The sequence below is a fragment of the Rhopilema esculentum genome, chromosome 13 (assembly GCF_057945365.1).
Source record: "Rhopilema esculentum isolate cy_ngs chromosome 13, ASM5794536v1, whole genome shotgun sequence".
In the NCBI taxonomy this organism is placed as follows: Eukaryota; Metazoa; Cnidaria; class Scyphozoa; order Rhizostomeae; family Rhizostomatidae; genus Rhopilema; species Rhopilema esculentum.
Window position 1 is genome coordinate 54,601 of NC_142827.1, and position 23,028 is coordinate 77,628.

General features: G+C 39.1%; 1 protein-coding gene across 9 annotated transcripts in view; it reads right to left on the reverse strand.

Moving 5' to 3' along the window:
• The window catches only part of LOC135691529 (uncharacterized), a 52,721-nt gene extending 29,910 nt beyond the window's left edge, over positions 1-22,811 (reverse strand). For 3 of the 9 annotated variants that reach the window (XM_089111975.1, XM_089111976.1, XM_089111970.1), the window contains exons 1-2: positions 1,832-22,811; positions 1,047-1,151 (exon numbers count right to left, since the gene is read on the reverse strand). In XM_089111975.1, coding sequence (XP_088968101.1) covers positions 18,293-19,105 — 813 coding nt within the window. In that variant the 5' untranslated portion in view covers positions 19,106-22,811 and the 3' untranslated portion in view covers positions 1,047-1,151; positions 1,832-18,292. Of the gene's footprint in view, positions 1-1,046 lie in introns of all 9 variants that reach the window. The other 6 variants (XM_089111977.1, XM_089111978.1, XM_089111974.1 and 3 more) reach the window with 2 other exon arrangements.
• Positions 22,812-23,028: the final 217 nt, after the last annotated feature.

The following is a 23,028-nucleotide window of genomic DNA, read 5'->3' on the forward strand; positions in this document are numbered from 1 at the left end:
AAGAGCACAATAAAGAAACAGAATTTGTAATGAAAAGATGATGTTGAATTAGCAATTTCAGCTTGTGCCCCCCTGCACCTTCAGGACCCCAAACCCTCAGCTGGATTGTGAGACAGTCAAATTTTCTTCTGGATCCGCCCCTGAGTAAGGTTTATATACAAAATAGGTATGAATGCGGTGTTACAAATTAAGACAAAATAATTACCTACGTGGCAATCAAAAGTGAGTCAACTTCTGAGGCCCTCTCTCCCTGATATAATTTATTCAAACTAATTAATTAATTTTCAAAACCTTTACAAACAATCTTTTTGTGGCACAAAATTTAAAAATAGCTTTGAAAAAAGCAAACATTGAGTATACCGAAGTATTTCGACTGACACTTCAGAGTATAAAACGTAAAACATGGATCGAAAATTCTACTGATCGGCAACTGGATAAAAGTTATACTCAGACTTGGAAAAAATCATAAGTGCCCTATGAGCATGTACCTTTACAGTACCACTTTACGAGCTTTTTTAAGGCAAAAGCATCGATAACATCACCGAAGTCAATCTTTTTTAGCAACATCACTTTCAATACTCGGCAGAGCCAAGTCATTCAGTAAGCCATCATTCCTTGTTATTTTGACAGACCCACTTTGCTAGCCTGAGTTCAAGATCGTAGAAACGATACTTTTAAACATTAACAACACAAAATTAATTTCAAATACTTTAATATTTAATTTCAGGCCTTTTGGGGCCCTTACGGGAGAAAGCCTAACCTGGAATGATGCGTTATCGTCAAAAAAAGAAAAACACCATAATTTTGAACACGGGCCCTGGCTGAACCGGAGCTACTGATCGAAGCTTGTATCATATCTGACCTTATATAAGAAGTTGGTCTATTATACATCAGCTGTAGCTACTGATCGAAGCTTGTATCATATCTGACCTTATATAAGAAGTTGGTCTATCATACATCAGCTGTAGCTCAAAACAAATATAGAGCAGAGAAGACTTAATGCTATCACGCTTTGAAACCTATTATCTAAAATTAACAACACTCACCATAACTGTTTTGTAATCAATCTCCCAATCTTCCTATGTGTGACGGACACAGAGAGTAAAACGCGAGAAATTCACTTTGTTTGAATCCCAGAAACTTTGGTACAACTAAAACATACGAAGCATACTAGGCCATAAATCTTTATGACGAGGGACAGTGTTTTGTTCAAATGGCTTCTTGTGTCTCCATCTAACTAATTCAACTTAAACTACAAATTGTATATATATACGAAGTGAATCTAAAATTAGCGATACACGAATATTATGGTAACTAGCCGATAACAAGTAAAAGGAAGGGCTAGGCAAAGTGATGCCATGCAACATAAACATTTCTAAATCAGAAGTATGCAAAAATGATAGAAAAATACGCAAATCGTAAAACAACAACATAGGGTCAAGAATGAGTAGCCTATGACTAGGCCTCAACAATGCTGGGAAAATCCCGCACCCGAACATAAACAATGGAAGGAGACGTCGCTAGCATGAGGCATTGCTATGACGCGAAACATATGACGTACGAACGAGAGGTATGCCACAGCTAATGATATGCAAAAAGGAAGGAAGGGTAACCAGTAGATGGTGGCCAAACTTAGCTTATTGCTCTAACGGGTTCATTGTCCTATCAGCCAATCAGAGGTCGGAGACATTACAGCATTTAATGGCAAGTTATATCTCTAGCTATCTATTTGGCGCCGGAGAGCCTAAGGTGTTATTAAATCTTGGCTAGGCCGATCCTGTCTTGTTTTGAGTAAAAAGGATAATGTCAAGATGTTTCTTAAAAGGCTTACCTCTACCAAAGTCATCTGGGTAGTAATAATCCTAATCATTTACACATCTCGGAGCGATTGATTTCATGTAATCATGTAATCGAAGCGCCATGTTTTATTCCTCGAGCACTGTGCAGCCTCTATTTGGTGCTGCTTCTCATTATTTCTTAATTTGCCCTATTGTTTTCCGCTTTGTTTTGCCCAACATGGTGCATTCAAGCCACTTCAGTAAAAGTGTCAATCCAGGGGCGTAGTGGCTGGGGGGCAGCCGCACCCCCTTGCTAAGATTTTGTCGGATAGTTGGAAAATTCAATGTTTGTCGGAAAATTTGAAATATTAGACAAAATGTAAGGTTTTCATCGATCGTGTCCAAAAGGTCGCATATTTTTTTAACCTGTCGTAAAATAGGGCATGCTCAACCCTTCTTACTTATTTTCATTAGAGTATTTATCGGAATCATCGCATTGCTGAAATTTGTAAAGAAATTAACGCTTTGGTCCCAGTTATTTTATAAACTCCAATTTCCGACAGTTAACATTCAACTCAGTTCATTTCGAAATGAATTCGTTGGTGTTGTAGAAGACGCAAAAAGTTATTGTTTTCGCCATGACTTAGAAGAGGAAAATTTTGTCGAGCGACGAATACGCAGAAAGAAAAGATGCCAGGGGAAAATTGCATGGATGAATTAGAAGGAAATAGGAAATCCGTATATCATCGTGATAGTAGATACAACTATCAGCTCAATGAATATAAGATTCCCGTCTCATAAGGCAATTTTGACAGATTTTGCCTTGCTCAACCCTGAATGTTTTCAAAAAACAATTGAAAGGCAGTTGTGTGCCGAGTCATTCAAAAAGGTTGCGAAGTATTACGGCCTGGTTGACGGAAAATTAAGAGATGAGTACAGCTTTTTTGTCAATAATTACCGTAAATTCAGGAAAGTTAGAGAAAAGAGCAACCCTCGGCGGGCTGCAGGAGAAAGATAAAACTTCCATTCAGTTCTTCAGTTGGTGTACAACCTGACAAGTACAACCTGCAAAGTGCCTTTCCACAGCTGGTCCTTCTTTACAAGGTCCTCGTCACTTTTCCAATAGGTTCAACAAACTATGAAAGAGCTTTTTAAAAGCGGAGGATTGTAAAAAAATCGGCTACGGTCAACGATGGGACAAGACCGCCTTTCCTCTCTGATAACAATCAACGTCGAAAGTGATATTTTACATTCGATAGACTATGGTGACATCATCGATTTGTATGCTGCCACACCTCTTTTGAGAAAGATGCTGCTTGAGTAACAGATTATCTATTTAAGGTTTAGCATAAATAAATGCAAAGCAATTATGATGCGATTTAAAACTTGCCAAAAAAACTTTTTGCTATAAACAGCTATAAACACTGACGTGACAGTTCATTGTCTAGTATAGCGAGAAGACTTGTAGGGTGTAAATTTATAACTAGTTGCAGTTTTGTTCATAGCGATTTATATTTGGTAAGTTTTGTTAGAAGAAAGGCTATTGTTAAACTTGAAGGTGTATAACGAACGATCCATTCGTTAACGATTTCCAGATCCATTCGTGATATTGTAATATCAAGTGTTGCAGTATATGCAGCAAGGGTAATCTTCAAGGAATGTAGTGACATAAAATTTGTCGGAAAAATCATAGTTTTATCGGAAAATTTTCAGCTTTCCGTCATTGCGTCATCGCGGAATTGCGTCAAAACGGACAATAATAAAAAACCGAAAACTTGAAATTTAGATTCCATGCATCGTATTCTGCATTATATCAAAAAATAGTTTTGCGTGTCAGTTCACCTTTAAAGAACTTGAGGGCCAAGTTAATATATTGCTTTCGTTGGCTAGCACCAAGAGAACCGGCCAGTTAAACGCTTTAGATCAAATTGATTATGGTAACAACTTGAGTGGTGGCACATATGGTAATCATGTTGCAAATCAAAGTTCTTTTCAAAATGACCTCCAGAATCTTAAAACGGAGCTAATTGCTGCAATTGATCAACGTTTTGTGTCTGGCAAACCTCAACCCATGAACAGGCTTCAACAAGGTGTAAGGGAAAACTATGCAAGGGGGCGTAATTTACGTACCACTGATGGGCAACCTTTTTGCAAGAATTGCTATCGAGTGAGTCATGTGGCTCGATATTGTAGAAGTAATAATAGTGGTGTTTCTGGTAGAGAAAACGCAGTTGAAAATAATTCTCGCTTTCGGTCAACTCAAAACTTTCAGCAGGATAGATCCGGTACAAAATATCTAAACGAACAAGGGCCTTCTCGTTGGGGGAATTGGAGGAGGCCCAAACGGTTGAAAAGCAAATGAAGCCCACGTTTTGTGAAAAAGCTGATTCGTCTTTCGAACAATGGGTTAATGAACGAAATCGTTTGACTGGTGCCAAATTTCAATTAAAAAAAACTATAAATGACATTGATTTCGAGCCAAGAAAGGGAACCTACGCAGTACCGTACTTTCTAAACGGGACATCATCAAGTGACGAATGACGAATCTTCGATACTTGGAAATGTCTTAATTTGGGGATCAGTTCAAAATGAGCAAGTTAAATTACTAGTAGACACTGGCGCAGCTATTTCCGTAATTAGTGAAAGTTTTTTTAATTCTGCTCTGCGGATGCATTACTCGCTGCAGACGCCGCGTAATGGACTCGAAAGTATTTAAAATGCAAATGGTGCCACTGTTGCTGTGAAAGGTTTTGTGACGTTTCCTCTCACCATTGTTGGGAATCTAGGGGGTTGACACTCTGACCGATAGCCTTAGAAAGAGGACTGTACAAAAAAAACAATAATAATAATATCCTAAGCGCAAGGACGAATTCCCTATTGCTAACCCTAGCCTTGCACGGTGAAGAATAGCTAGAAATATACCCACAAAATCTATTAGTGAAACAATGGCTCACTGTTCATATACGTTAATACTAATAAAGTTAAAGCACACTAAATACAACATCAGAAAGCTAATCAAATATATTGCAATAAAATACGACTTCCAAAACAACTTAGCGGACCCAAAGACCATAAGGTATTATGAAGGACCCCAGGGGCGAAAATACCGGGGGGGTGTGGGGGGGTGTGACACCCCCCCAATCCGAAAAATAGTCGATTTCGCAGGGCAATCGAAGATTTCGCAGGGCGCCAAGAAGAGCTTTATTGCCACGCAGAAATGCCACCTCTGCAGTTCGTAAAGGGCCGTTTAGGAATTTTGAAATTGAAATATCGTATTTTTTATGAACCTCCCTTCCTGACATTGTATTTTAGAGAACGGAACAGGTATGTAAATAAAAGCTCCGTTATTTGCAAGGCGAAAGCATTTCTTACCGAACGTCATAGCCAATGGATGCAATGATGGATGCATATGTTTATGAGGGCAAAATTGAGTCCATGCAAATTAATTTAAGTTGTAAATTATTTTCATGACAGGCACGGCGTCACTGGGGGGAATAGGGGGCCGAAGGCCCTCACTTTGATCAAGATAAAAATTTTTTATCATTTTTTCTATTACTTTTTAACAGTGCATGAACTAAAAAACATAATAAATTGTTAAGATTCTTGTTAAGAACCGAATTTGTTTCATCTAATTGCTAACTTTTTCACGTATATTTTTATCATTTTTCTTTCATTTGCATTAATTCAGTAAATCATTTTCTGTATCATTGCAATGTTTTAATTTTTTATGTGTAAACATGTCCTTCTCGATACAAGAAACTGCACATTTCTGTTCAGGAAAAAAAATTCCTCAAATCAAAACAACATCTTCCTCTGTCATTCACAACTACGTGCAATCTGAAACGAAAGGTTGCCGTTTCTTTCCTTCCCCAACGTTTAACACTAGAGTTTTAGCATGATATTCCCCCTCCCTATTTTTTCCAATAAACAATAATATTTTCAATAAACAATCAGTTCTTTTAGCACAATAGTATTTTGCTAAATTTTTGTGTGAGAGATGCTTTTTAGCCCTTTTAGAAGGTATAATTTCAAAAAATTTCTTCACGTCGGACCCAACCATGGTGGGTCCTCCTACCTCATTAAACTTGATTCTTAGTCCCCCTGAGCTAAATTTCGTTGCGCTGTCTGCATCAAGTATCCCCCCCCTCCCCATTAGCTGCTTATTAGCTAGTATTTTGCAAACCAACATTAAATGAAGTGAGTATAAAAAAAATTACGCTCACGTAGAGAAATAGATATTTCATAGGCAATGAAGTTTCAAGTTTGTTTTTATTGCTTAGAAGTTTGTCCTTGGTAAAGACCAGTGTACACTGGTAAAGCTTTCACTAGTAACCTATAGACAAACCATTGCTACGAGGTCTGCAGGGCACCAGTCAGTTTTGCAGGGCAGAAACCCTTTTCACCCCCCCAAACCTATTGGCCAATTTACGCCCCTGAAGGACCCAAAGACCATAAGGTATTATACGCTTTACGGGGGTATCTACCAGCTGTAAGCAAACTTATGCAACTTGAAGTGCTACTAAAGGATTCCTGTAAGAAACCTTATTACACACGTGGATGGCCTTACTTACTTGCTTAAGTAAAAAATAATTGTTTGACTTCACACAAATCACTGAAATACTTTAACGGATATAAGAAATATATAGATTCTTAGAAATGTTCTACGAATAACGATCTTCCGTAGTAATTCCTTACGACAAAGATAGGTAAGCGTTGTTTAGCCTACAATACCTCAGATACCAACTGTATCTGTGTATTTATCCTATGCGCCCTTATTTCGCATATACAATAAAGGTGTACTCACGACCTTTTACACGTTGAGTCGAGCTTGTCTTTACTTGCCTTGACGAGACTTTCATGCGTCTGTTGGGCTTCAGAACAAGAACTGATTAACAATGAGCGAAACTCCCTTCATATACGTTTTTATAAAGGGACACGCTGATTGTTCTGTTAATAAATTTACACAAGCAAAAACAATAACTTCAACAAGTTTGTTACACGCGTTGTTCAATAGTGTCCCAAATGCATATTTCGATTTACACCTTTGTAGCGTACGTGCTGTGAAGCTCGTCTTAATGACTGCAATCCTGCACGTCTTCTGCAGGGCCGCCGGACGCAGGTTTGAACAGGGGGGGGGGGCCAAAACGAATAAAAAGGGCGCGAATATATTTTTCCGAAACATTAGTAAGTGCCAAAAATGGTACAGATTTCATGGTAATTTAGAAATTTATAAAAATAATGACACATGCTGGACATTTACTCCATTTAGGGAACATGCACTCTTGGTCATAATTATTTGTATAGCTTCCCATCTCATGGCCTTCAAGTTTTTCTGAGAGTGTAAATCTTTCTTCCATCTCTAATACAATAAGCTGTACTTGTTTTCCTTATAATTTGCATTGTAGGTGAATTTGGCTCCGGGTAAGAAGTAGGCACACATCCTTCTTTCATACTTGTGGCCAGCGCATTATACTCAACAAATACCATCGAATCCAACCCAAATTATGAACTGAATGGAATTTTCGAATTATTAGTCATACTTCAAAGCCAATTCCAGTCCATCTTCCGTTCAAAGCATAGTTTCATTCTCTATTATTATCAAAAGCCCATTCCAATAATGATTTTAATTTTCTTACTTTCATATACAATTTAGTCCCCCTTGGTATTCGCGCCTTCCCATCGCCACTCAAACACATAAATTTGTTCGCCTCCATGGAGTATTTTTTAAAAGCTACAAATTCTTTTGCTTAAGTAATCTTTACGCAATCGGCTGAAGGTGTGGACACATTTTTCACTGCCATAGAAAATTCAATTTGCAACATTCATTAGGTTCATCTCATCAGTCTTATGAACGAAACAAGTTTTTAACTCTACTTGGACTTGATCCCGGCGGGCTCAGTCAGTTGGTCGAACGTATTACATGTGTGTTCCGAAAAACTCTGAGAAAGGTTGGTCTGAAAACTAGAATTCTGGGACATAGAATCTTGAAAATAGGATTGCTTTTGAAAATAGGATTGATTTAATCAGTCAGAGGAAACACAAAAGGGCAGGAATTATATCGAAGTACAACAAATTTAGCATCTAGTCTTGTATGTTGTTCTAATCCTAGATAAGAAATGTAAGTCTTTGTTTAAAGACACTTTACTGCTTTTATGTACTCATTGCAGGGACACATCTTTTTCATGTCTTTATGGAAACATTTAACACAATGTTGTGAAGTAAGCAATATTTTGCAGTAAGCAATATTTAACATAATGTGCAGTCTGATTTTGTTAATATACATTAAGAACCATAAGGGATTGTTATTGAAATCAAATTTAGCGAACTCTGCTTTTCAACTTGCCTAGACATAAGTTTAAGAAAAGGAATGGTTCTAACATGAATTGGTATAAAAAATTCCTGCTCAAGCTTGAATATTCACAGTGAAAAGGGTTTCACAATTTTGGCAAAGTCGCAGAATAGTATATATTTTACTTAATCCAGAAACAGAGATAGGGGTCCAGTTTCTTTTTCTGGAACACACACGATATACACTGCACCAACTGACTGTGCCCGCCAAGGACTTCATGCCGAACTTTCATTAATGCGTTTGTTGCTGAAGACATACCAAGGAAATTTTCTCGCGAAAATGGCAGTCTCCTTCACAGTTGATATCATTCATCACAGGAGCTTGAGTTTTTTGCATCACATCAAGAGCAAGTAAAAATTCAAGGAAATTCAGTGAATGGTCCTCCAACAACGCCCAAAGTTATGTCATTTTACTTAGTTTCTTAAGGCAGAATATCTGGCATTGAAAAAAACAAGCGATGTATTCATCAAAAAGGGGCACTTTTTATACTTTTTGCAAACAGGGGGGCCTGTGCCCCCGTGGCCCCCGTGGCTCCGGCGGCCCTGTTCTGTCCATATTAAAGCGTCCATAAAATTAAGAACTATCGTAAATCCATTGTCATTGCGCATGTCTTCTTAAACTCAGAGCTTGCTGTTTAGATTTAGGCCCCTCTGGGTTCAGCACACCTTTGGTAGTGAGCATTATGAACGTCAGGCCTCAGTTGTCTATGGCCTCGCTTACAATGTTGTGTTAGGTCGTGACTTTCTGCATAAAACCCATGCTGTTATTAATGTTCCTGGCCATATTGTGACATTTTAGAATGATAACACTGTCTCATTTGTAACTGGCAATACACCTCCATTGCTTTGCTCTGTCGCAGTTTCTTCTTCATTAGTCATTGAACCTCGTTCTGAAGCTATTATTCCGGTGCGGCTTTCGCAGTCGCACAGTAGTTCTGTCGCAGGCCTCGTCGAAGGTAATGAGAAAGTAACTTCCCGTTATCGCCTCCTAGCAGGAGCTTCTATTTCATGCCCAACTAGTTTCATTCCCAACATGTCTCGTTTCGTTTTTTAAACCCTTCTGATGAACCAGTGCTTCTTCATAAAGGAACAGTAATCGGCAAATTTTCTGAACTTTTGCACACTGACATCGTTCCTTTAGAAAGTAGTGTCTCAGCTATGGATTCTGCTCCACAACATCACAGCCTCCTTTCCGAACGCGACTCTATTAAGAATGTTGATCTTTCAGAGGTCCAGAATGCAGCTCTCTCACAATTATCGTATAAAGATATTTTCGCCTCGTCTAGCCTGGATCTCGGCCATACTTCCATCATCGAACACGAAATTTACACAGGGGATACTCGGCCTATTCAGTCTCCACCTTATCGAGTCTCTCAATTGCAACGTGAAGAAATTGAAACACAGATTTCAAATGCTATCTCAAAATGTGATTCAGCCTTCTTCGAGCCCTTGGGAACCCATGTAGTTTTAGTAAAGAAGAAAGACAGTACGATGAAATTTTGTGTCGACTTTAGAAAATTAAATTCTGTCACTCACAAAGACAGTTATCCTCTTCCTCGCATTGTTATGCCCTTGACGCTCTTTCTGGATCTCAGTTCTCTGCCTGTGGCTTCTATTAAGCAACCATGTCCTGCTCCTCCACTACTAACTAAATAAACTGCTAAAATTAACTAAAACTGCTAACCAAATTACAACGCGAGGATCGTGACCTTTTCGCCATTATTGAGTACCTCGAGTGTACTCAATAACTCGAGTGTACTGGATCGTGACTATGGACACCCAGTAAACGACATGTGCAGTCTTTACGTTATCAGGTGGTAGTTTCTGCAAGCCTTGGCCGAGAGATTCTTATAGCTTGTCAGGATGAATTTACTGCTGGTCATTTAAGCCTTTTTTAAAACGTATGAGAAAATTCGTTCTCGCTATTATGGGCACGGCATGTATAAAGATATTGAACATTGGTGTGCTTCATGTATTGATTGTTCGATGAAGAAGGTACCTAGGGGTAAGAAGAAGGCACCCTTGCTCAGGGGCGGACTGGCTAATTTTTTTGGCCCGGGCAAATTTTGATCAAACCGGCCCACAATAATAGCAAATAAAAAACTCCTTGGAAAATGCAAGTAAATGTTATTCTGTAAGGAAAACAAGTTTTTAAATTCAGTAATTTTGTACACGGATGAATGCTGGTTAACAGAACATGGTTAACAGAACATGTTAAATATGTCATTTGCTGACTAAATAGTAAATAAATAAAAATTTTAACTCATTGGTTTGACTTTATTTCTAAATACAGTAAGTTATATGTTGATAATGTTATCGTTCTGGACGAGGGGTAGTTCACTCTTGCAAAAAGTGTACGAGATTTCCTCAGAAAAAGGATTTCCAGGGATTTTCTCATAAAACAATAGAATTTCCACCAAAGGTGTACGAGATTTTATGAAGTGATTTGCCCCTCGGTTCTGGATGTCATCTAAAAGGTGTTTCTCTAACAACATAAACATGAAGGACTCCAGCTTTGGCTGCGAAAAATCAGCTGCGAAAAATCACTATGTGATCAGTTCTTTATGTATTTTAAGTGGAAAAGCTTCTATCACACTCAACTTGTGACAAATAATTTTCTAATCCTCCGGAAAACCACAATGATTTTCAGCAGCCCAATAATATCGATTTGTCAATTTCTGACCCCAAAATGAAAACATAGGCAGCCCTGTTGAAATTTTTCCGTGTAGCACTGTAGTCCTGTTGGGTGGAGGATGCATGTATGATAGTATAGGCCTAATAAACTAACCATAACTTGTATGAGTTTATTGAAAGGAGCAAGAGCAAGACCCTGCTGTTTTTTGTGACGTTTGTGGCTTTTGCTTGATAAAAAAAGCTTTGTATCGTAGCTGAATCCTTTTTAAGTCTCACAGCTTTTCCTCTAGAAATTTCTGTGCACCACCTTTGGTTGAAGTTCATTACATTTAGCAATAGATTTTGCTTTGGCAAAAACATGACCAGCTTCAAGCAAAAGCTAAGTAAAAAGTCACCAGAGCAGGTTAAAATCTTATGTATCGCATTGAAACTGGGGTGTTTCAGTATAATATGTCGCCAAAAAGGAAATACCGTCAAGAGAAAATATAACAAGAATATAATAAATATAATAATATGTTTCCTGAAGGAGTGTGTTTGGGCTGCGGTGACAATAATGAATTCATAATTTTGATGGTTTTGGAGTTCTCGCGTGAATATGTATTCTTTCCAACAAAGCCCTCTGAAAATTCAAGGCAAACAGATCAACGCGTGGGTATACTTTTTTGCCTCGCATTCACTTTTTAAGCTAATTCATTTTTTTGTACTTTAATCAGCCGGCCTTTAAACCGACCGGCCCTTCGGGCGATCGCTCGAATAGCCCGACCAGCCAGTCCGCCCCCGCCCTTGCTGCCTATTCCAGTTGAATGAGCCTTTGATCGTGTAGCCATGGACGTCTTAGGCCCGTTTCCCATTACAAACGATGGCAACCGATATATTGTGGTTATTTCTGATTATTCCACACGGTGGCCTGGAGCTTTTGCTTTGTCTTCTATTGAAGCTTCTATTATTGCTAACTTGCTTGTGGACAAGATTCTCGCTCGCCATGATGCTCCGAAAACGCTTTTATCAGATCGGGCCATATCGCTTTTTCAAGAAATTATCGCCCGTTCATTTTCGTTTAAAGACACTTGACAACCGTCCAGTTAGCATTCCTGTGCACGCAAACCGCATGAAGCTATACGTTGATCCGTCGGACCGCCCGAAAGCTGCTCCTCCGCATTGTGACACGTTCGTTGATCTCAGTGATGTGGAGTTACCGTCAGACAGTTTTCTGCAAGAACCTAACCAGATAGCAAAGAGTGACCTGTCGGTAGATGAGCCCTCTATCACTCGTTCCGAGGATTACTGTACTCCACAGGAGATTTCACCAGTTTTACGCGTTTTTTAGCCGGGACGCTCGATTTCCGAGGGGGAGGTTATGTTGTACACCAAATTGAACGAACTATTGTAGGCTATTATTTAAATATTTGGCAAACACTTTATTTCCGGATAACTTCGCTGTCAATTATCGATGTTTCTTTTGGTTTTAGGTCTTACGTGTTTTTAGCTGTTTGGTTTATATTAATACTTCTATAAATACGCTGTAGTAGTTTTAAGAGAGAGGATTTTTGAGAGAATCATCTTGCTATTTGTTCAAAGCTAGTAATGTAGCTAACGTTCTTATCAAACGCTCCCACCTGCCAAGGAGACCGATCAACAATAAACTTCCATTTTACTCCTTGGGATGCAAAATGTGTACTTAAATGTGGGTTTCGAATTAATGCTTCGACCTCCTTACTCATTTAAAAGTATTCGCGTTATCTGAAATGAGTGTAAAGGGTAACCCTCTACGAGCGCAAAACCTGCGAAAACAACGAATAAAAGCATTTCCATCTAGTGATTCGACCAATTCTAGGTGAACCGCGCATGTGGAAGCACATGTGAAGAGACACACATAACACTTATTTTCTGATGTTTCTGTTGAATTTATACCAGTATGCATTAACGGTCCTGCGAAATCTATCCCGGTGTGAGTGAAGGGAGGGGCATCATCCACCCTGAAGTTTGGGAGATCTGGCGTGACATTAAACGTAGGTGGTGCTCCTTCTAATTTTTTACATATGATGCACTTTCTTATGTATTTCTTTACCTGAGCTCTACCTTTTAAGATCCAATACTTTTGTCGGACCATGTTTAAAGTGTCCCTTACACTTTTCTGTGCGCCTCCACTACGATAAGCATCGAGAAGTGGTTATATGCAGGCAACAATATTGGTTTTATACTTGCATCAAGAACTGAGGAGCTACGAAACACGATTTGCACCGTACAACACCTTGCTCGTCGATAAATAGGTTGAGCTGATTTACAATTGGGGGCACTTTACTGCTCTTACCCTTACTCTGTATATAATCGATTTCTAGAGGGAATATCTTGCTTTGAATTAATATGAGCAACTTTTTCTCCGAACTTATAATCTCTTTAGTAGCAATCTGAGAATCTAGTACAAGTGGCTTATTCTCAACCTTAGCCCCGAGATTTCTGATAAAACTGCACACCCATGTGAAACTGCATAGGAGCTTCGTCTTGGAGCTAAAACGTGTAATATTGATTACTTCTTCGTTCGGGGGAATATCTGCACTGACCAAAGCATGATTTGATGCTGGAACCTCTGATTTCCTTTCCTCACTTAAAACACAAGGTGGGATTTGTTCAGTTTGGTGCTGGGGCCATTCATTTTGAGGCAACTTTAAAAACCTGGGACCCTCCCACCACAGAGAAAAAGGGTTGGGTTTACCCCTTGAAGGAAGATCAGCAGGGTTGAGCTTACCAGGACAATGATACCAATCGTTGTTAGAGGAAAGACTTAAAATGCTGCTAACCCTGTTCTCAACATATGGCTCCCAAACTTTGTTGTTAGTAATCCAACTACCACCGCAATAGAATCTACCCAATAAAATGTATTTATGTTAGAATGGCCTAGCTTATCTTGCAAAGTCTTTCTTACCGTATCAACTAGTTGAGACATGAGACCAGTGGCGTAACGCAGTTTAGGTGACCTTAGTTCGAGAACTAAGGACCCCCGACCAAAAAGGGCCCCCACCAAATTTTTCGTATTGTGTGCTTTTTGATCATGTTGACAAGGTTTCCTAAAGCCATCCCAAAAGTTCTTACTAAACAGTGTTGCTAACACAACACTGGATTCATTCATTCTGTTTTGTTTTGTTTGTTCGCTATAATCCTTCAATGGCTTATTTCAATTATACTGACAATGACAACTTTGACGTTGGCATTCAGAGGGCACAGAGAGTAGGTACATGATAACGTGTGTGAAGGTGGGAACTTTTTGGCATTGGTCTCTCTTATGACTGAATATGATGAATTTCTAGCAGAAGTTATATCTCTTCCAGGTAGAGCAACAAAATACCTTAGCGCTAAGATCCAAAATGAGCTGATTCACTTGCTTGCAAATACTGTATCCTCGACTTTGGTAGAAAATATTAATTCCGCACCATTCTGGAGTATAATTTTGGATTCCACCAGTGATATTACCAGAGTCGACCAATTAAGCGTTGTTATTAGGTGGGCAAAGGTAACAGAAGATGAATGCACAATTGTAGAAAACTTTATGGGTTTTGTGAAAATAAATAACGCCAATGCTGATGGAATAGCAAATACAGCTAGAGTATTTTTGGAAAATCTTGGCATAGATTTCTCGAAAATAAGAGGTCAGGGCTATGATGGTGCGAGTGTGATGAGTGGAATTCATCGTGGCGTACAAAAATTGATAAAAGATATGGTTAATTCTCCTGTTCCTTTTGTGCATTGTGTCTGCCATAATCTAAACCTTGCAGTAAACGATGCGGCGACATCACACGTTATGAGTTAAAACTTTTTTGCTACCCTTCGAGGTATCTTCAGTTTTTTTGGCTCTTCCTTGATTAGATGGAGAGATCTTGGAATCGAAATTGGGAAAGGATCACTGACACTAAAAACGTTATGTACGACACGTTGGAGCTCTCGCATTGATGCAGTGCGAGCTGTGCGTGACAAGTATCCCTAGATAATGAGGCTTCTGACGAGACTCATCTTAACATCAAATAACAAGAATGAGCGTGACAACGCAAAGAGTCTAAAGAAAAAAATTGACACACTGGAATTTATTATTTTCCTTGTATTCTGGGAGAGAATACTAAGATCAGTCAATGCAGTATGAAAGGAGCTTCAGTCCCGATTGACTTGTCAGTTGCCTCTAGACACCTTAATATTGCACTTTCGGAGCTCCAATATCTTCGAGAATCATGGCAGTCTATAATGCTTACTGCCCCAACACTTGCAAAATCTTGGGATGGATCGCTAGAGTTTCAACAAAAGAGGGGTCGGAAGGCAAGATATGAATCAGATGAACTTGTTGTAGATGGAAGACTGATGGATCCTGAGCGAAGTTTTAAGATAAACGTTTTCTACAAGACTATTGATACATACAGCATTGATGCAACTGACAGAAAGGTTCAAAGGACAAGCAATGGTGATGTCAATATTCAGCTGTCTCTACCCCAACAACCTGGCAACACTGAGTCCTAGCATGCTTGAAAATGCAGTACGAATAATTCGTGAGAAATATCCAAATGACTGTGGGGAATCCAAGGCCGCGTTGGTATAAATTTTTATTCCCTGTGACACACTGAATAGATTCACAAAAGTACGTCTCTTTCAACGCTATGATAAGGTACGTTTTCCAGCTTAGGCCCGTATAGTTATTCTCCAAAGATATAAACAATGCGTCGTGTTTATGTATCCATCGAATCCTCAACTAAAAACTGAATACCTACAGCAAGCTACGTTACCCTTATATACTCTTCAACAAAAAATTTCCAACCGAATTCAGAAAGGAGATTGCAGTCAAGAAAACTGTTCTATAAATTAATAACCTCGTGCTTCAGAGCCGTATTAGTTCATCCTTTCCAGAAATGTACAATCTATTAACACTTTTCGTCACTTTGCCAGTAACTGTTGCATCGGCAGAAATATCATTTTCAAAGTTGAATCAGTGTCTCTGTTACGCCACTGCATGAGACACGCCCCTAAAAGTTCTAACCTTGGTATAGACTGCCTTTTGAAAGGGGCAATCTTTGCTTTTGCTGCGAGAAAATTTAATTCAACTTCACCTGTGTCATAAACAGTTCTGAGATAAACAACAGAAGCGTAAGCCTTTTCGCTGCCATCTGAGAATGTTTGCAGTTCGGTACGTGACACAGTTTTGCTGCTGTCAAAAACAAAATGCGGAATTTTCAAACACTGTAACTATTCAATTTGCCTGAGAATAGTTTCATATCTAGTTTTATTGATACCTGATAACTCCTCATCCCATGGCAGTTTAGCTTCGCACAATTCTTGACAAAGATCCTTAATGTTAATCACAAAAATGCTGTATATGCCAAAGGGATCAAAAATTTTGCTGCAAGTGTTAGCACAGACCTTTTAGTGGGCGGTAACGATTTTGCGAAAGCATCAAGCCTAGTTTTCACTAGAGTCATAAGGATCGTATCGATCATAAGAAACATAATTTTTAAGTCCGTGTCGCTTATTTTTCTTATAATCCAAATGAGAACGCCATCATAAAAATGTCTTAAGGATCGTAAGAATATGAAATCCTTTGTTATCTTGATGTCACAAGCGTCATAAGTATCGTAAAAGTAGTGAGATTTCTTATGATTTGAAATGGGCGCTCTTTCCCCGCCACTTGACTGCCTATCCAGCATGGCTGCTACGAATCTGCGTTTGTTCCTGGCAGTGTATATACACCAATTCGACTTACGACCTCGTTTTGGAAATTTCTCCAAACTTAATTATACGACTTTTTTAAGCTCAGATTTGGTTTTATCGTCATAATTTTAGGTGGGATACCATTTTTCATATTGTTTGTGCTTGTATTTTAGATTTTACCGAGAAATGAAGTTTGAAAACTTGTAAGGGATTTGACCGCAAAAATCTTTTCGGGGGGAAACTTTACCCCCCTAGTCGCCAATCACGGTCAAATCCCTTATAAAGTTTTTATTTTTATGTCGTCATAAAATCACTATCGTGAGCAATATCATAATGAAAGCTTGCAAGTAGACTAAAATCGTTGCTGTCAATCTGAAACTGAGGTCAAAAATTTTGTACAAAAGAATTTTTCAAAATGAGGCCGTAAGTCGAATTGGTGTATTCTAATCAAAAAATGAAAGCGTCGAAGAAATGCAAATGAATAAAATACGAGGAAAGAAAGGGTTTTGGATTTCGCAAAATTTTCAAAAGGAGATCTGAGCAAGGTGTTTCGCCAACTTGTAGTCTTTCGAAGACTGGCCTTTCAAGCAGCTGAATTTCACCGCGCGAGATAGACCCATTTTTTATACAGAAAATAAATTTCATATTAAGGCCAACGAGAGAAGGAGTAATGTGTGCGGCCTTCGACTGGAATTCAGGAAAATTTTCACCTAATTCTCAAAACAAAGGAACATCCGGTTGTAAGGATTGTAAAGATGAAAAAGTTTTTGATCTTCACGATCCTATGTCACGAATTTTAAGAGATAGAATCAAGTGCTAATTATTTAACGATTATGATTCTTGGTCTTTTCACTTGATCATAAGCGTCATAAAATCTTAAAATTACGTTCTTACGATCCTTACGACCCTTATGACTCTAGTGAGAACCAGGCTTAAAGCCTTGCAATGAAACGTACATTGAGTCATGTTATGTGGGCGAGTTTTCGCAAAATACAAAAACCCTTAGTCATTTTGTATTTTGCGAAAATCTTTGACATCACCCCTGTTTTTTTTTGCAGCCACGCGGGTTTCACCGGGAAGGAAGCAGGAAAATAGGCCTTGTGAATAAAGACGTAAATTACTCCTAAAACAACACAGAACACGCAGAATGTTGGGTATTTACCAATTACTAATTAGCAAGCACCGGGATGCTTAATGTTACCGTTTTTCGCTGGAATGGGCAATTCACAATTAGGCCGTTCATGACTTTGGTGTGGCTGGTATTTGGACCATTTTCCAAAATGTGTCAATGAGTTATCTAACGTTAAATGGGACATGAACTAGGCTATTTGCATGACCAGAGCCGCCCTGAATATGAATTGCATGTTTTGGGTCGTTGATCATAGCAAATAAAGTTTTTAAAATCAGTTTTCGCATTTTACAAAATTCCACCTCGAAACTTGTATTTTGCGAAATTTCGCATTTTCGCATGATGCGAAAATTTTCGCAAAATACAATAGGCCATGTGAAACAATGCTAGATGAGGAACCATTGTCAATTTTATCAGAGATAGGCCCTGACAATAGCCAACCTAATTTACTATTGATAGCAGTAGGACCAAAACTTACTTTCTGAACTTCTCCTGAAACTATATCAAAGTAAAAATCTGCACCAACTAAAATGTTTATGCGCTGTTGGCCTTCTGCGCTGCGATTAGGAAGCTTTAAGCTGCCTAGATGAGGGTAATCTGCCAGGCTTATACGCTTATTTATTGGTAAACAGATAACTGGATGTGTTGTAGCTGAAATAACAAGAGCTTCGCCATTATCTAATTCTAGATTAAACTTTACTCTATCACATTTTACTTGACGTTATTTGTTTGAACCAATAGTGTTCAAATTTAACGTTTCATCTTTTCTTTCGGTCTTCAATGAGAGCTTGTGTCGAAGTTCTTCCGTGACGTAGGACTGCGTACTCCCATTGTCCAAGAGAATTCTGACCTTTGTCTTGTCGTTCTTGTTTTCTCCATAAACGTAGGCCGTAGCTGTCTGCAACATAACTGAACCCTTCTTCTTCGCCGTGGCTGTAACGCTGTTGCTTTCACTTGCAGATTCCTCCTGAGCTTCATTTTTGCTCGTGCAAATAGACTGGTGGTGTCTGCCTTTACAGTGGATACAATTTCGGCTGCTTTTACAATCTTTGAGGAAATGACCATTACCCATACAATTAAAACAACGTTTTGCCTTCAAGATTATGTCCTTTCTTTCTTTGACATCAGTAATCTTATGGCACTTGTAAGAATAATGTGGGCCTTTACAAAAATAACACGTAACCTTATTCCCACCACTGGCGACAAATGACTGAGTGGTACCAGACGGTGGTCGTTGAAGCAGTGCTTTACCTGTCCTCTTTGAAGCTGCGACAGTGGCACTGATTTCATTTGCATCGAGTTCGCGTCCAATGATTTCGAGTATTTCGTTGATGTCCCTGTTGTCGTCAGATATTTTCCTAGTGACTTGTAAGGTAATATCCTTAGAAACCGGTAAAACCAAATTCCCGTAGCTTTCAGGTGGTGTTCCTAACAACTCCAATTCACGAACATGTATTGTAACGCTGTCGAATATCTTTCCCAGTTGCTCGGTATCTTCATTTGGACAGCTGTGTAGCTTGAGCAGAGCTTGCATATGAGCATTTGTTGGATTGTAAGAACAATGATATATTTTATATTATTAGATGGTAAATTTAAGTTGTTTCAAACCCCTCCCAATAAGGAACTCTTTTTAGGGATTACGTAATCTATTTGCCTCGTTTTCACGCGACCGCGTGTTTGTGAAAAAGTGGATGGCCTATGCCAAAAAAGATGAATGAAAATTGATGTCGAAAGTTCTGCGTTTTCCTAAACCGAGTGTCTTACATATTTTGGCACCCCGTGAGGAAGATTTAGTACAAGGATGGCAGAGATGGAGGAATTATTGTTGCAGGCTGAGGGAATATTGTATTTGCTGGAATTGGAGAAATTGAAAGTACTTGCAGACAAATTAAAAGTGCCGAAGAAAGATGTTGTTGGTAAGAATCGATAAAAGCTCGTTAAATTATTGTCTGCAGTTTATGAAGAAAACTTTGAAAAATCAACCCAACAAGAATTTGAAGCCCTTCTTAATGAATTAAAGAAATTTGGTGAGTTGTCACCCCCTCCCTTGGAAGGGGATGAAGTAGAAGAAACATCTACAGTCCCAGGGTGTGCAGAAGGTGCAGAGGGGGATAAGACAAGAATTAAGACAACACACACTACCCAGCCTGATAATCTGACCATGCAGACTAGCATGTTTAGAAGGGAATTTAAGATTATAGGTCAGATTGAGGAGGTGGGTCAAAGGGAAAAATTGTCTTATGTATCCCTAATAAGGCAAGTTGAAGTTGGGTTGGACAGAGGATATTCTGAGGGGGAAGTAGTGAATGCAATAATAAATTCTATCTCTCCTGGTCTACAAATAAGAAGCTATTTAGAAGGTTCAGGGCAAATATCCCTTGAAAGGTTGAGAAAAATTTTGAGATCCCATTATAAAGAGGGTAGTGCAACAGATCTATATCAAGAATTGCTTACAATGTCAAGACCCAGTTAACTTTTTGATACGTGCAATGGACTGCAGGCAGAAAATTATTTTTGCATGCAGGGAAGAGTCTGAAAATGACCTTAAGTATAGTCCAGTTTTGGTCACAGGCCTTTTTCGGCAATCAGTGGAGACAGGTCTGTTGAGTGATGCTATTCGTGGGCGCATAAGGCCATACCTGCAAAATTCAAATGTTGATGATGAGGAACTGATTAACCAAATGCAATTAGCTGTATTGGCTGAGTCTGAAAGAAAGAAAAAGTTTGGACTCCAAAACAAAGCATCCAAAGTAAATGAAATTTCAATTGTGGAAAAAAATCCCCAGAAACAAGCCAAAATTTCAGAAAATAATGACAAAATTTTGGCAGCTGTTGAGCAGATCAAGTGTGGAGTGGCAGCTCTAAAAACTGAACTTGCAGAAATGAAAACAGCAAATTATGGAAAAGAACAACAAAAAAGCAGCTTGTCTAAACCAACATGTGAATCTTGCAGGAAAACAGGCAAAACCGATTGTGATCATTGCAGTTATTGTGGTAGCCCTGACCATAATTTCCGTGGCTGTAGGAACAGGAAATCGGGAAACGGAGGGAGGCTTCCGAGAAGGGGTGGTCGTTAGCCTCGAAAGTTGAACCCCATTTTTTTGTAATAACTGTCGTCCTCCAGAAAATAATAACAAGAAGTTTCCACAGTGTGGTGGCTGTCAGTCTGTTAGATCTTGTAGTGTAGAATGTCAGAAGAAACAATGGCATGAACATAAAATATTGTGCCTAGCAATTAAGGAGCTGGCTGAGAACTCAACATTGTCTGATAGGGGGCTTGGTGATGGACAAGACCCAAATATTTTTCCTTGCCATATTACTCCAAAGGTTCAAGGTAGAATTTCAAAGTTAGTTGGTAGCAGGTGTCATGTGCAGTGCACATTAAACGGGACTCCAATTGAGGCTCTTTGGGACACAGGTTCACAGGTTTCATTAATTTCTTCTGAATTATCAGAATTTTTAGGAGATGGTGCATGTTTGAATCTTGTAACAGCAAGTGGGGATATTCTTCCATATAAAGGCTGGACAGAACTCAGCTTTTAGCTAATCAACAACAAGGGGAAAATCAGACTATTCAGGTACCTTTTCTTGTAACAGCAGAAACAATAGAGAGGCCAATCATTGGATATAATGTGATCGAGGAGATTATTTGTGGTAACATTGAAGATTCTGTTGGAAAGGAGGCAGTTTTGAGTAGTATTCAGAGAAGCTTCACAAACATGTCGGACCACAAAGCATCTGCATTAATTCACCTAGTGTATAACTCTCAAACTCAAAATGAGTTTTGTGATGTCAAAACAACTAAGAAAGACTTCGTTATTCAGAAGAACACAACAATTGATGTTTCTTGCAGAGCAAATACAAGCTACCTGGAGAGACACACCCCAATGATTTTTTAGCCAAGTTTACCTTCTATGTTACCATCAGGACTAAGTGTGACAGAGTCAGTTTTGACACTGAAGAAAGGAACTTCACATATATTGAAGCTGCAAGTGGTAAACAAGACAAATCATGACATTGTGCTGCCAGCGAGAACACCAATGGGAAAGTTAGAAATGATCAGATCAGTTACGCCTGCCTTGATTCGTCCTAAAACTGATAGTGAAACCATGGACAAGCATAAAGGAACATTAAAAAACTGCGTAATGGAGACAGTCGTGCAGAAGGATGCAGACAGTATCTTGTCAAAAATTGATTTTAGTGGTCTGACACATGATGAAACAGAAATTGTAAAGAAAATGCTTCGTGAAGAAATTCAATCATTCTCAGCAGGTGATAGCGATATTGGATGTGCTCCAGGCTTACAACTTGACATCACACTGACAGACCCACAGCCGATTCAGAAGAGCTATGCTTCAATACCACGTCCACTGTATGGAGAAGTAAAACAGTACATTGAAGACATGCTGAACAGAAATTTTATCAAGCCATCAAAATCGCCATATTCGTCACCCTGTGTTTGTGTTCGCAAGAAAGATGGGACACTGCGTTTATGCATTGATTACAGAGCGTTGAACCAGAAAACTGTCAGGGACATGCACCCATTGCCGAGAGTACAGGAAGCCCTTGACAGTCTTGGTGGAAATCGCTGGTTCAGCACCCTGGATCAAGGTAAAGCTTACCACCAGGGGTTTGTTGGACGAGAAAGTCAACCGGCAACAGCATTTGTGACACCGTGGGGACTCTTTGAGTGGGAACGGATTCCCTTCGGACTTACTAATGCGCCTGCTGCCTTCCAGAGGTTCATGGAACAAAGTTTAAGTGATCTACGAGATAGAACCTGCCCTCCATACCTCGATGATATCATTGTGTATAGCAAAACTTTTGAGGAACACGTAGAACATGTCCGCCAAGTATTGCAACGCTTACACCAACATGGCATCAAATTGAAACCAAGTAAATGTTCATTTTTCAAGAAGCAAGTCAAGTTTCTGGGGCGCATTGTGTCCGATAAAGGCTATATAATGGATCCAGACAACATCAAAGCAGTGACATCTTTGCAAGATAGAATACCAAAGACAGTTGGTGAAGTCAGACACCTATTAGGTTTGCTTAGCTATTATCGTCGTTTCATACCAAGATTCTCAATAATTGCAAGTTCACTATATGAGCTACTCACTTCTAATGAAAGCCAAGTCAAAAGCCAATATCAGAGAAGAGACAGAAAGAATCACAATGGGCAAGTGTCCTCATCATCAAAAGTTGAATGGACAGAAGAACATCAGACAGCACTGCAAGAGTTGATCAAACACTTGATTAGTCCACCAATTATGGCCTACCCTGACCCAAGCTTGCCATATATCTTACATGTTGATGCATGTCAGAAAGGACTTGAGGCCGTTCTATATCAACGTCAAGAAGGGAAACTCATATGGAGTTATTGCATATGGATCCAGGACTCTAACTCGTAGTGAGAGAAATTACCACATGCATTCAGGGAAGCTTGAGTTTCTCGCC